This window comes from Microtus ochrogaster, chromosome 4 (genome assembly GCF_000317375.1).
Source record: "Microtus ochrogaster isolate Prairie Vole_2 chromosome 4, MicOch1.0, whole genome shotgun sequence".
Taxonomy (NCBI): Eukaryota; Metazoa; Chordata; class Mammalia; order Rodentia; family Cricetidae; genus Microtus; species Microtus ochrogaster.
The window spans coordinates 81,751,664-81,763,652 of record NC_022011.1 but is presented as its reverse complement, the minus strand read 5'-3'; the positions used below and the strand labels follow the sequence as shown (position 1 = coordinate 81,763,652).

Here is an 11,989-nt window from a genome sequence, read left to right as displayed (position 1 = left end):
TTTTGAAAAATTAAATTTAAAACACAGAGATGCACTTGGGTGGGTGGCAGGTGTGTGTGTGTGTGTGTGTGTGTGTGTGTGTGTGTGTGTGTGTGCGTGTGTGTGTGTGTGTGTGTGTTCGGGGTATGCCACTAGATCTCTCTGTCTCTCTTCCCAGTGTGGCCACGATGACCAATCTCCTTTTTCTCCTTTTCACTATTACCTTGGCTCTCTTAATTGGCTTGTTAAGGCACAGGTTTGACCCCTAAATCCAGCAATGACATGGCTATCACAGCAGGATGAAAAGAGACATTTGGAGGTGTCTTCTGCCCGTAGTAGTTGACCACAGATAAAGAGGCAATATGGAAGTTCCCAGAAGCCTCTGGAGTTATTTGACTCCTGCAGTATTACACTCTTTCTGCTTCATGTGAGACCAGCTGCTTTTTACCTCTCCTCAGCGATGCAGGAAACATTGGATTTTGTTTTGGATTCTTGAGAAAGTCAGATCCTTGGAGTACCCCATTGTGGAGACCACACCATGGGTGTGACTGAAACTTTGAGGCCCCTGGAAAACTGGAATAATGGGGTCACTCCCATTCCCACCCCGCCCCATGCCTTCATCCTGTGACCTTATTAACTCTGAGACACGGAGCTCTGATGGAACGTCACTCCCTGGAATTCTGCCTAAAGGAATTCTGCCATCTTTAAAATACTTTCTAAAACTCAGGGGAGAAAAAAATTAGTAAATATTTGAGAACTTGTCGCAATGGAAGGTTTTTAAACTTCCTTCCAGCACCACATGGACATCACATGGCTTTCCAAACCGTCTCTGAGCAGAAGGAAGATGGTACGTTTCAAAACAAAATTTTAAAAACCACAAAAAAGCTAGGTTTATAGTGAATTTAATGGATTTTCAATGAATTTCCATAAACTATTATGAAGAGTGAAGGTCAAATATATTGCAAATAAAAAGTGTATTAATTATTAACAAGTGTAAACGTCTCAATCACGTAAAGCATCTATATGAATTGTATATAATTACTGTCTGTATGAAAGACATGAGAAAAAAGAGACAGAATAGCCAGTGAGGAGATAAATAAGAAAGCTTGGCCTTCTGAGAGCCAAAGAAAGATCTTTTTCAATAATAATCCACATACTCACTCACACATGCACACACACACACACTCACATACACATACACACATTTGAATATGTATTATAGCCATGCTGGCTGAGGTAAATGTAACAGCTATGCTAAAATGTTTTTGGTAACACAATGAAAGTCATTAAAAATAAACGCAATTAGACCAAACTACAGCTCAAAGAATGCATAACAAAGGAAAGAAACATATTTACCAAGAATTAAAAGTGTTCACACTTTTCAAATTAGTATTGTTTTTCCAGAAATGCTTTCTAAAGAAGTAATTCTCAGCCTGTCGGTGGCGGCGCACGCCTTTAATCCCAGCACTCGGGAAGCAGAGGCAGGTGGATCTCTGTGAGTTTGAGGCCAGCCTGGTCTACAAGAGCTAGTTCCAGAACAGGCTCCAAAAGCTACAGAGAAACCCTGTCTCACAAAACCAATAAATAAATTAAATAGAAGTAATTCTTAAACTATAGTCCAGGGACAGCCAAAGGCTCCTGGCATTCTCAGAAGACACAAAATCCCAAACTCCACAATAACCCAGACATGGCTTGCCTCCCTTCCTTTCTTCCCTTGCAGGGTACCATGGAGTTCCCCAGGGGCTCTGATGTGAACCAACACAGGCACAGTTGTGCTGACAGCCTCAAGACTGTGAGCTCCTAGGATGCAGTAAACCCGGAGTGATTTTGCACCTTATTTCCACATGTCCAACAACTATACACACAGGCACGTGTATTTCATGAAGAGCCCCCCATTCTCACTCAAGTCCTGACTATCACTACCGCTTAAGTGTGACTTAAGCCTAGTTTGAGAGCAGACTGTGTGGAAGGAGGAAAAGACATAGGAAATCTAACACAGAGTAACAGAGGACATTGGCAGAGCCTGAGCCCTGGGCAAAGACGCCAGCCGGGAGCACTCCAAGATGAGCAGGGAGCACCAAGGACTGGCAAATCCCTCGGAGCAAAGGCAAGGTTGCTTGGAGAGCCACAGTGGGCTCTTCCCACCTTCTCTAGAGTTTCAGATGTCTATAGCTTAGGGCAGGCACAGGCATGGGACTTTTTTCTTTTTAAGCTTCCCTGGTGATTTGAATGTGGAACTAGAAAGATACCAAGAATTCCTCCTTTCCACGAAATATATTTTGATAGACTACACACCATTAGCTCATATTTTATCCTCTCCATCCATATGATTTTGTTTGCAAGCCGAAGAGGAGGAAACACTAAAGCTCTGAACAGGTAACACACATAAGTAACAGACTAGCATCATTCTTGACCGCCACAGTCAGTGCTCCAGGATGGAAGAGGAGAGAGAGGTTTCTCTTTCACAGTGAGGGACCCAGGAGGCTGAAGAGCTCTGCAGAAGCTCGCCCAGCAATGCTGGGTTAAGTCAAGATGAGCCAGACCACCAGATCCCATGAGCAACTTTAGAAAGCCAAGCTCACATTTACTGGTCTGGGCTAGGCTGCTCTAAACACTGAGGTCAGGGAGGTGAGGCTGGAGCAAGACTTCCTGAACTCAGAGGCCAGCACTGTGAACCCACTTCCTGCAGAGTCCTACAGGATGCCAGATGCTCTCTGCCCAGGTACCCCAAGCCTGCTGTGGAATTGGGACCCAGCAGAGCAAGGTCACCACAGGATCAAGGGTTCTCTAAACATAACGAGCTTAACACACCCTCTAGTCCCACCGCAAGCTAATTCTGGAAGACTCAAGTTCTTCACATTTTCTCACTAGAACTGCTTTTGCCTGAGGGACCATTAAACCTCAGAGCAGAGTGATCCAGATGAATTCAAACAGAAAACAAAAGCCAGTGTTTGGAAACACAGCACATGACCCCTCCATGAGGTCCCTGAGAGGCCCAGTGGCCTCGCAGAGAAGGCGAACCCAAAGCTCTGAGTGACAACCTCAGAGAAAGAAGCTTGCCCTCTCCCTGGGGACAAGACAGTCTCCCACACTGTCATTTGGTTAACTGGTCCCAGCGCTCGAGGGAGGCTGAGTAACTGCCTACTTAGCCACACAAGAATTCACAAGCAAAGCCTTCTGGGTACAGAATGAGACCCTGGGCAGAAATCACTCTCCCGGCGCTCCTCTGTGGCCTTCTGCACACTTTCTTAGAGTACTTTCTGGGTTGCCTCCCTCAGTTCATCTTGCGTCGATGTCTGTCCTTGTCTGTCTTAGCAACACTATAACCCACAGGAAGACAGTCAGAGTGGATTCTGCAACTCCACGTGGTGGGAACCAAGCACACCTGTTTGAATGTCACAGTCTCTTCTCTGAAGGGAGTTGAGTGGTTATTTAGAAGGGCAGGCTGTCCAGGGGTTTAGCTAAGTGAGCGTGGAGGGCCCCTGCGATGTCCTCTCTCAGGAGACAGGCTAGGAGGGGTATCAACAACATGGAGACAGACCACAGTCGTAGACCATTTCAGACTGGTCAGCACAACCCTAAAAGACCCCATCAGAGATGAACATCTGCATGAGCCTAGGCCAGGCGGGGTGACTGCCAGTTGGTAACGGCACCCTACCAACTGGCCTACAGAGCAGCATCTGGGTATGCCTGGCACCTGCCAGCCAAGCCTTGATATGCTCAGGTCCCCTGAGAAACTTCTGAGAAACAGTGGGGTTACAACATGGGGAGCTGATTAGGCTTCCTGTCATCAATAATGGAACAGGATTCCCATAAACAATAAGGATTTCAAATAATCTGAGAGCTACCGGCAGAATGCCTACTGGGCATTCAGAGCCCAATCTGTTTCCCTACCCAGGTTTGTTTTTAATGTATGCCATTCAAATACCTCATGGGATAAACATATATAAATAAATTATATATAATATATATAAACACATGTATCAATATTAAATATAAATAAAATATATATTTAATATTGATATGTGCAATGTAATCCTGTCTACTTATGAACTGTAGCCTCAAGAAATGTATTAAAAATCATATGACTATCAGAAAAAGGATGAATCACCACTCACCCCACCCTCTAACAGACAGCCACAAACAAAGATGAAAGAAAACTATGGCCGTGCCTTGGGACACGTCTAGGTAGAACATAATCAGAAAAACCAGACGCATTCTGGAGCAATTCCTCCGGTCAAACAAGAGCTGTGACATATACTATTCCCCCAGCCTCCCACCATCTCTAAAGAATCAAAGACCCTCTGACCTTGTACAGCATGCATCCGTTGCTGGAGGTCTCAGACATTCAGTGAGTGGCCGGCTTTGATCTGAACAGCACAGGGGACCGTCATCACCAGCAGGTCCCTATTCAAATCCTCGGCCAGTCTCTGTAGCCACAGGGAGGGAGCAGTGCTGAAGGGTCTGCAGGAAAACTTGGCCACTCACAGGTAGCAAAAGACTGACTTTTTTTTTTTTTAAGTTTAGTTCACTCCTGAGAACTTCACTCCTTTCTTCTCTGGATTTGAATCACCTCTGCCACTCTGTGGAGACACTTGAGAACTGAGGCATGAGACCTTTGTGCTGGCATCAGGTCCGAGTCATCGGCGCGGGCTTCCGCTCGGTTTGAAAGAGTCAGAGCTGTGAGGAGAGAGACCAGGGGACCAGCCAACAGGATGTGTGTGGCTGGAGTTCCTGGCATGAAGTCTTGGCTTTCATGTTTATTTTTGGATGTATTTTTCTTGGGCCTTTGATGCAAATTTCTGGCCTGGGAAGTAACCCTACAGCAGAAAATCCAAAGTTGCTAAAAAGTCAGCACGGGCCTCTGCCGCAGGAGAAGCAGGGTCCTCTGCTCCCAGGCTCCGGTGCTACCTAGGATGAAGGTGTGGATCTGGGGACAGACTCTTTCCCTTGACAACCATCTGAAATGCTGGTCCACTCACATGAGAGTAAAACAACTTGATGCAAACATGTGAATGGACCCACAAAACCTACCCGGCTGACTCCTGACATCTGTGTTCCCAGCGACTGTGTTTTTGGTATCTGGCTTTCATTTTCGTGACAGTTGCAGACAGCTAGGGGCATGGAGCCGACTCAGGCAGGAGCGGATGACTCCTGAAGGTATTGTTACAGTATGGCTTTTAACACATGTCAGCCAAAGACCAGCCTGCTGTCATGTCAACAATTTCCATCTCACGGTGGCTCCAGAAATTATTAATGGGAAAACACTTTGTCCCCTCTGAATGTAAAGGAGGCAGTGAAGGAAGATAGCTAAAAAGCTCTTCATAATTACCAATACTTCTGGTAGAATCTTCTGGACAAAATTACCACTCTGGAAATTGGAATAGAGAGGCACAAATACCTTTCTCCAATCGCGTTCGTGGCTCTGAGAAATAGCCCTGTGGCAGAAACACATTCTTCTTTTTATTTATTTTATTCTTTTTATTTATTTTATTTATTTAACTTTTTTTTTCCAAGACAGGGTTTCTCTGGGTAGCCCTGGCAATCCTGGAACTCACTTTGTAGACCAGGCTGGCCTCAACTCAGAGATCCACCTGCATCTGCCTCCTGAGCGCTGGGATTAGAGGTGTGTGCCGACACACCTGGATCTACTTATTATTCTTATCATTTAAAATGTATATCTCCTAAGACATGAAACAGCATTTTGGCTATTCCTGAAGCCACAGGCATAGTTGGGGGGTAAACCCTGCCAGACACCACATCTCAGATATGTCCCTCTGGCTGAAATCAAATCATGGTAGTATACCATCAACTGCGTGGTTAACAGCTACAGCTACATAGCTGCTTTCATCGAGAAGGCCCAATCTATAAGTTTAAAATACTGCCTTTATGTTTAAATACTATGATTTCATTGCCATCTTTAAATTTTCAAAGATGTATTCATAAATATATATTACTTGAAAATGCTCAAATATGACTCACAGTAGAAGGAACAATTCCAGAGTGATGTTTATACACCTGAAAGGCTAGTAAGAGTGGTAGACTGCTGGATCTAGGGTGTCCGCTGACATCTTTCCCAAATTCAATCAAGATGGCCTCTCTCGCCTACTTCTCCAAACACATACTACTCACTCATTGCTTTGGAGAGATCCCAAAACAGACCCCAAAGCATTCTCATGGAAATATAATATTAAATATAAAGAGGAAAATGAGATAACAGCCTATCACCATTGTTCTTCTAAACCAGTGGCTCTCAATCTGTGGGTTGTGACCCTTTGGGATTCAAAGAACCTTCTCACAGGGTTACCTAAAACACCCCAAAACATAGATGTTTATATTATAATTTATAACAATAGGAAAATTACAGCTACAGAGTAGCAATGAAGTAATTTTATGGTTGGGGTCACCACAGCATGAGGAACTGTGTTAAAGGATTGCAGCATTGGGAAGGTTGAGAGCAGTGTTCTCATCAGAAACTGAGCACTCAAAGATTCATAGAACTGGAAATAAATCAGTTTTATATTTATTCCAAGAGCCACCATCCATCATAAATACCTATAATCTTAGATCAACTATTAATAATGGGTTTAAACTCCCAGACCTCCACTTAACTGCTTTGCCACTTAGCTTCCTTACAGAGCCTAAAAATGCCACCGGTGTAAAGGAGTTTAAGTTATAAATTATAGTTGTCTCAAGTACTAAAAATGGCTGCCCAAGACTTCCAAATTAATTTTCTCCTGAATGGAATTCAGACATCTCACTGTCTTCTGTCACTCCAATCCTGTACCCCTCTTTGCCTAGCTTTCCCTTTGAGATATGACTGGAGACTCGGACCTTTTAGACCTTGGCTAAGGTGTCAAAGAAGCATGAGAAGAGGGGGCATGATTGACCCACTTGAAGTAAATTTCCCACAATTCCCTTCAGCTAAGAAAGCAAGAATGATTTTCCAATGGACCAACCCAGCATCCTCAAATCAAACCATAAATTGGAAGCTAAAACAGAGGAAGAAAGGAGAATTACTTTTCCTTAGGAAGACCTAAGAAGGAATACTATGAAGCTTCCGAGCTGTTGCCTTGGTTAGATGTTGCAAAACATTTCTGGTCACAGCATGGCAATTTTAAAATATCCCAGAGCTGCCTATATGATTTAGAAGATAAGAGACCACACAAAGCCAGGCGCCCTCACAGTGGAATTGAGCAGGATCCCAAAACCTCCCAGGATCCCCGAGTGAGTGTCTGCAGGAGCCTGGGGGACCCACCTTCCACCTGGGAAGGGTGGGGACTTCCTACCTCCGCTCAAATCCCAGGATGCAGCTGCTTGCACTGCTTCTCAGGCTGTGCCAGCTGCTGATGACTGCGAACCACAGTTTCAGTTCCTACAGCCCCTCTGAGTGGAGTTAACAGATAATCTAAGGACCACAAGCTACATATAAGGCTTCTCACCATAAAACAGACGATCCATGTGGCATCTCCCCTCCTCCCAGTGACCAGGTGAGAGGGACGAACATGCAAATTTGGAGCCAGACTGAGGTTCTCTCATTTTTAAGACCTGGAACGTCTGACCTCACCTCAGCTCTGTGCTCTGGACCTGGTGATACCTTCTCGGAGACTCGTAGGTCAGCGACACCCCCACTTGCATCCTGGACTCCTTCCTCAAGTGTTTTCTAACAGTATGATGCTGGATAACAGAGCCACTTATCAGTACAAGGGGTGAATGGAGGACCGAATTATAAACTGTATGGTTTGACATAATCAAGAAAAAAACTATTTGGTTATCAAATGTTTTGCTCGCAGAGAGTGCTGTATTTGCCACTGGTATATCCCGATATTCAGGGACTAGAAGCAAAGCGTATTGAAAATGATGCGCCCTATTCTGAAATGGCACAGTTGATGGATTTGCCGCCTCCTCCAAATGGCGAAGTGGCAGCCCCTGCTCTGAGAACAGAATCCTGCCAGTCTTGTTCACTGATGCCTGACACAGGGGAACTGCTTAGCATTTGTTGAATAAATAAGCCTTAAGGTAAGCATGGTTTAAGCTTTCCTGAGAAGCTACTTTAGACTTGTACGATTACCCGGGATTATAGGCAGTGTGTCTGCACATGGATACCCTTTAATAAAACCTTGGTTAACAGACAACTACACGAGAGGCTTATTGAATTTCACTTCAGATGGTTTAAGCACTGACTGAACACCTCACTCGCACCCCGAGTGTAGCTACATGAACAGGAAGCGTCTGACTGTGTCCTCTGGGTGCAAGTTTCTGGTCTCCTACCTGTAAAAGAAGTCGGGATTAAAAACATCCCCTCACTGGGCAGTGGTGGCACACACCTTTAATCCCAGCACTCGGGAGGGAGAGGCAGGCGGATCTCTGTGAGTTCGAGGCCAGCCTGGTCTACAAGAGCTAGTTCCAGGACAGGAACCAAAAAAACACAGAGAAACCCTGTCTCGAAAAAATCCAAAAATAAATAAATAAATAAATAAATAAATAAATAAATAAATAAATAAAAACATCCCCTCCTTTCAACTCGGAATGGCTTTCTGGATCTTGTCCCCATCCCAGGGGACTAGAGCGATCAGAAGACAGAAGACGGGCTCTCAAGCTACCTATGAGGGGTGACCCACAAAACTGGAAGACACAAGCAAAGCTTTGGCGCAGCCATGACAGCCCTCGGGGTTAGTTCTCCCATTTAACAATTCATCCCTGAGAGGCAGTACCAACAGGAAACAGCCTGAGGTATGTAGATGGAAGCCACCCAAGCGACAGACACGTGGCCAACAGGAGATAGCCATGACGAGCCTCCTTACTGTATCCATCAGCGACCCCAGCACATTTTCTGGTAAACAAAATATTTGACTTGACTGGGTTAACTTTCAGCCCGAGCATCTCTTTACCAAAATCCTGGGCAGAGCATCAATGAAGATAACATGAGAATGGTCAGACAAATTTGGGGCGAGAGGAAACTGACCAGGCCTTTTAAAGAAGTCAGTGACAAGAGGAGGAGGGAAAGAAAGGAGGGGAGACAAGACAGAGAGAGACACTGAGAAAGTTTTAATATCACAGTCAATTATAACACGCTTTGTTCTGATTTTCACCTGAGCCTGGTTTGAAAAAAAATACACATCTATAAAACATATTTTTGGAACAACTGGGGAAACATGAAGTCTACACCGGTTATCAGATGATTTCGGGATACTAGGGTTCACTCTGTATGTACATAACACATAATGGCACTATGGGTTGTGGCAAGATGCTAATTTCCTTGAGATACACATTCAATACTCAGGATAAAATGTCATGATGTCTCGGTAACATTAAAGAAGCCCAGAAGAAAAGCAAGATGAAGCAAATTCAGCTTTGGGTTAACTGCTGGGCTACATGTCCAGCAGCGAATATTCCTTGTATTATTATTTTATCTGAAGAACAGTCCTACAGATTGTTTTAACGTTCTTAGGCAGCGACTTCTCAAGAACTTCCCTCGCAACCCTATAGGCTCCTGACTGAAACAGGTGTTCTGTATTTCCCCAAAGCTCCCCTCCCAGACTGGCCACAAACATGGCCGTGGTACATGGTACCGTTAGCCATGGCTTCCTTTCTTAAGTCAGTTCCCAAATTCCCATCACAAAAACAATCCGCTCATTCGCCTGGAACCTGGTTCCTTCCGATTGACAGAGCGCCTTTGCCCACATACCCCGCATAAACTGACTTTTCACTTTTCCTTCCTAAAATGCCCAAGCTTTGTCTCTGAACTTTACAGAGCCGTTGGAGCTCTTTAATATTGTCTAAGAGAAACATTTCAAACAAGCAACCCCACAATTTATTCACGGCCGCCGAGAATAAAGGTAACAGGCTCCCCCAGCAAGACCTTCCAAAGCTTCTGCCTGACTTTTAAGGTTGAGCATCGTGGCTCGCTCACCTACAGGCTGGGCCCAGCAAGGAGCCAGTCATTTGTTTGTCTCGGGAGGGAGCTATTTGATTACACAAAATTCCTTTTCGGATCAAGTTCGGAATCTCAGCCACACTGGGACAAGTGGTGGAGCCTGACACCTCGATGGGTGGACTTCCAGACATACTGAGCCAGGGACAAAGACAAGGAGCCACCACAGGTTAAAATCCAAAGCTAAAGGAGCTGAAAAGGAACGAGAGCATAAAAAGATGCGAGGCTCGGCCAGGCCTTTATCAATGCTCTACCTGTCCTGACTGCATGTAAGATGATGTATTCCTCGCACTTCCTGTAAATGAGCACTGTGCCCTAAGGGATGCTGGAAAGCGCCGGCAAATGCACACGCCAACAGGCCCAGCGGCATTCATCCACTGCTGCGCCACCTATGCATTCTGAAGCTGGCAAGTACCCAGACATCTTTACGGCCCCCCATTTTCCTTACCTTATTACAGAGTGCATCATTTTTAAAAGCATTTAAATGAACCAGATGTTAACCCCATTCATTCCACTTTCTCTGGGAATGTGTCAATAATGATTTTTAAAATGCAAAAGAAAATGTCAAAGTATTTTGTTCCCTGGCTAAGAATACATCCGTGGAATAGGAAAGAGAAAATTCATAAAACACTCTATGGTCATTCAAGAAATAATTATAAGGTATGTCAAACCACAGAAAATCGAGCAAGCACTAAATTAGCAACCAAAAAAAAAAAAAAAAGGATGTCTTGTGTAAAAATGGCTTTTTCACTCACTCATTTGAAAAACAAGTTTTGAAAATTAAATTCCATCCACCGGCTCAGAACAGCACACATTAAGGCTTGACTGTTTGGCCATTATCCACGCGGCAGTGCTCTCTCCCTCCCTCCCTCCCTCTCTCACTCCCTCAAATGCAGTAATTGACAGGAAGCCGTGGGGCTCACCTCCCATAGAGTCTTGAAGTCTTCCTGCTCAATGCGGAGGAGTTCGCTGCTCTCTCTGGTAACGATGGTCGCATGGCGGGGCGTGTTGTCCAGTATGGACTCTCCAAAGGCTGTCCCGATCCCCAGGGTGCAGATGGTAACAGCATCCTGAGAAGTACCCCCCCCAAAAAAAGGTCATTAGAAAATTAAAGATGCAATGGATGAGAGACTAATTTTTCTTCAAATTAAAGTATAATTTGTAAAAAAATAAGTACCCAATTCTTATTATGTGGTTCAACTTATTTCAGTAAATATATACACTGATATAAATGATATGCCATCAAGACTTATGACCCTTCTTTTGCTCCTAAAGGTTCTCTGTATCCCTGATCCAGGCAAGACTCCTCCCCATCAGAGGAAATCACAGCCCTAATGATTTCCATCCTCAGAAGGAAGTTTTGCCTGCTGGGGAACTTTACAGAGAAAAAGACAGTAGGCTCTGATCTGTAGCTGGCTTCTTTTGCTCAACGTAACATCTCTGAGTAACTCCCGTTCTCACACAGGTCAGTAGATGTGTATCCTCGTGTAGGTGAGTTGCTTTGCACCCAATTGCATGGCCACGCTACCGCCTGTGTGTCCACTCTCGTCCTGAGACTGCTAGGATGTGTCTAGTTTGTGAATACTGTGAACACTGCTGATGCAATAATCTGATCTTTTTAGAAAATGCTGGTTACTTTAAGAAATGAAGAACCGTTTACTGAAAGCGGACTGGGTCCTCTTGGGCAGGAATGATCACAATGTTCAGGAAATTGGAGCAGGACTAATACTGTCCCTGGGGACCTGAAGGTCTGAGGAGTGAGCTCCCAGAGGCCCCTCAGGTCAGGCAGCAAAGAAACCACAGAATGAGATCTAAGTCCTTCCAACTGGAGATGCCAAGCTGGAGATGCTAAGCTCTTTGTATCACGCTGCCTCCTGCAGCCGGAACAGAGGAAGAACAGCACCGGAGAAAGCACGGGTAGCTGTTTATAAAACATCCTGAGTCCGTGCTCAAGAACATGCTGAGGAAATTGTAAAAACGGATTCCTCTCCAGATGCAACATTGGCAAGAACATTTATATTTGGTCCTAACTCCTTTCAAACAATGCAAAGAGCCGCTTGGAACCATTCGGAGATG

General features: G+C 44.8%; 1 protein-coding gene across 3 annotated transcripts in view; it reads right to left on the bottom strand.

Annotated features, from left to right (window-relative positions):
- Rapgef4 (Rap guanine nucleotide exchange factor 4) overlaps positions 1–11,989 on the bottom strand; it is a 260,996-nt gene that overhangs the window by 198,066 nt on the left and 50,941 nt on the right. For 2 of the 3 annotated variants that reach the window (XM_005346569.3, XM_005346570.3), the window contains exon 4: positions 10,837–10,983. In XM_005346569.3, the coding sequence (XP_005346626.1) occupies positions 10,837–10,983 (147 nt within the window). Of the gene's footprint in view, positions 1–4,288; positions 4,347–10,836; positions 10,984–11,989 lie in introns of those variants that run through there. The other variant, XM_026778805.1, reaches the window with a different exon arrangement.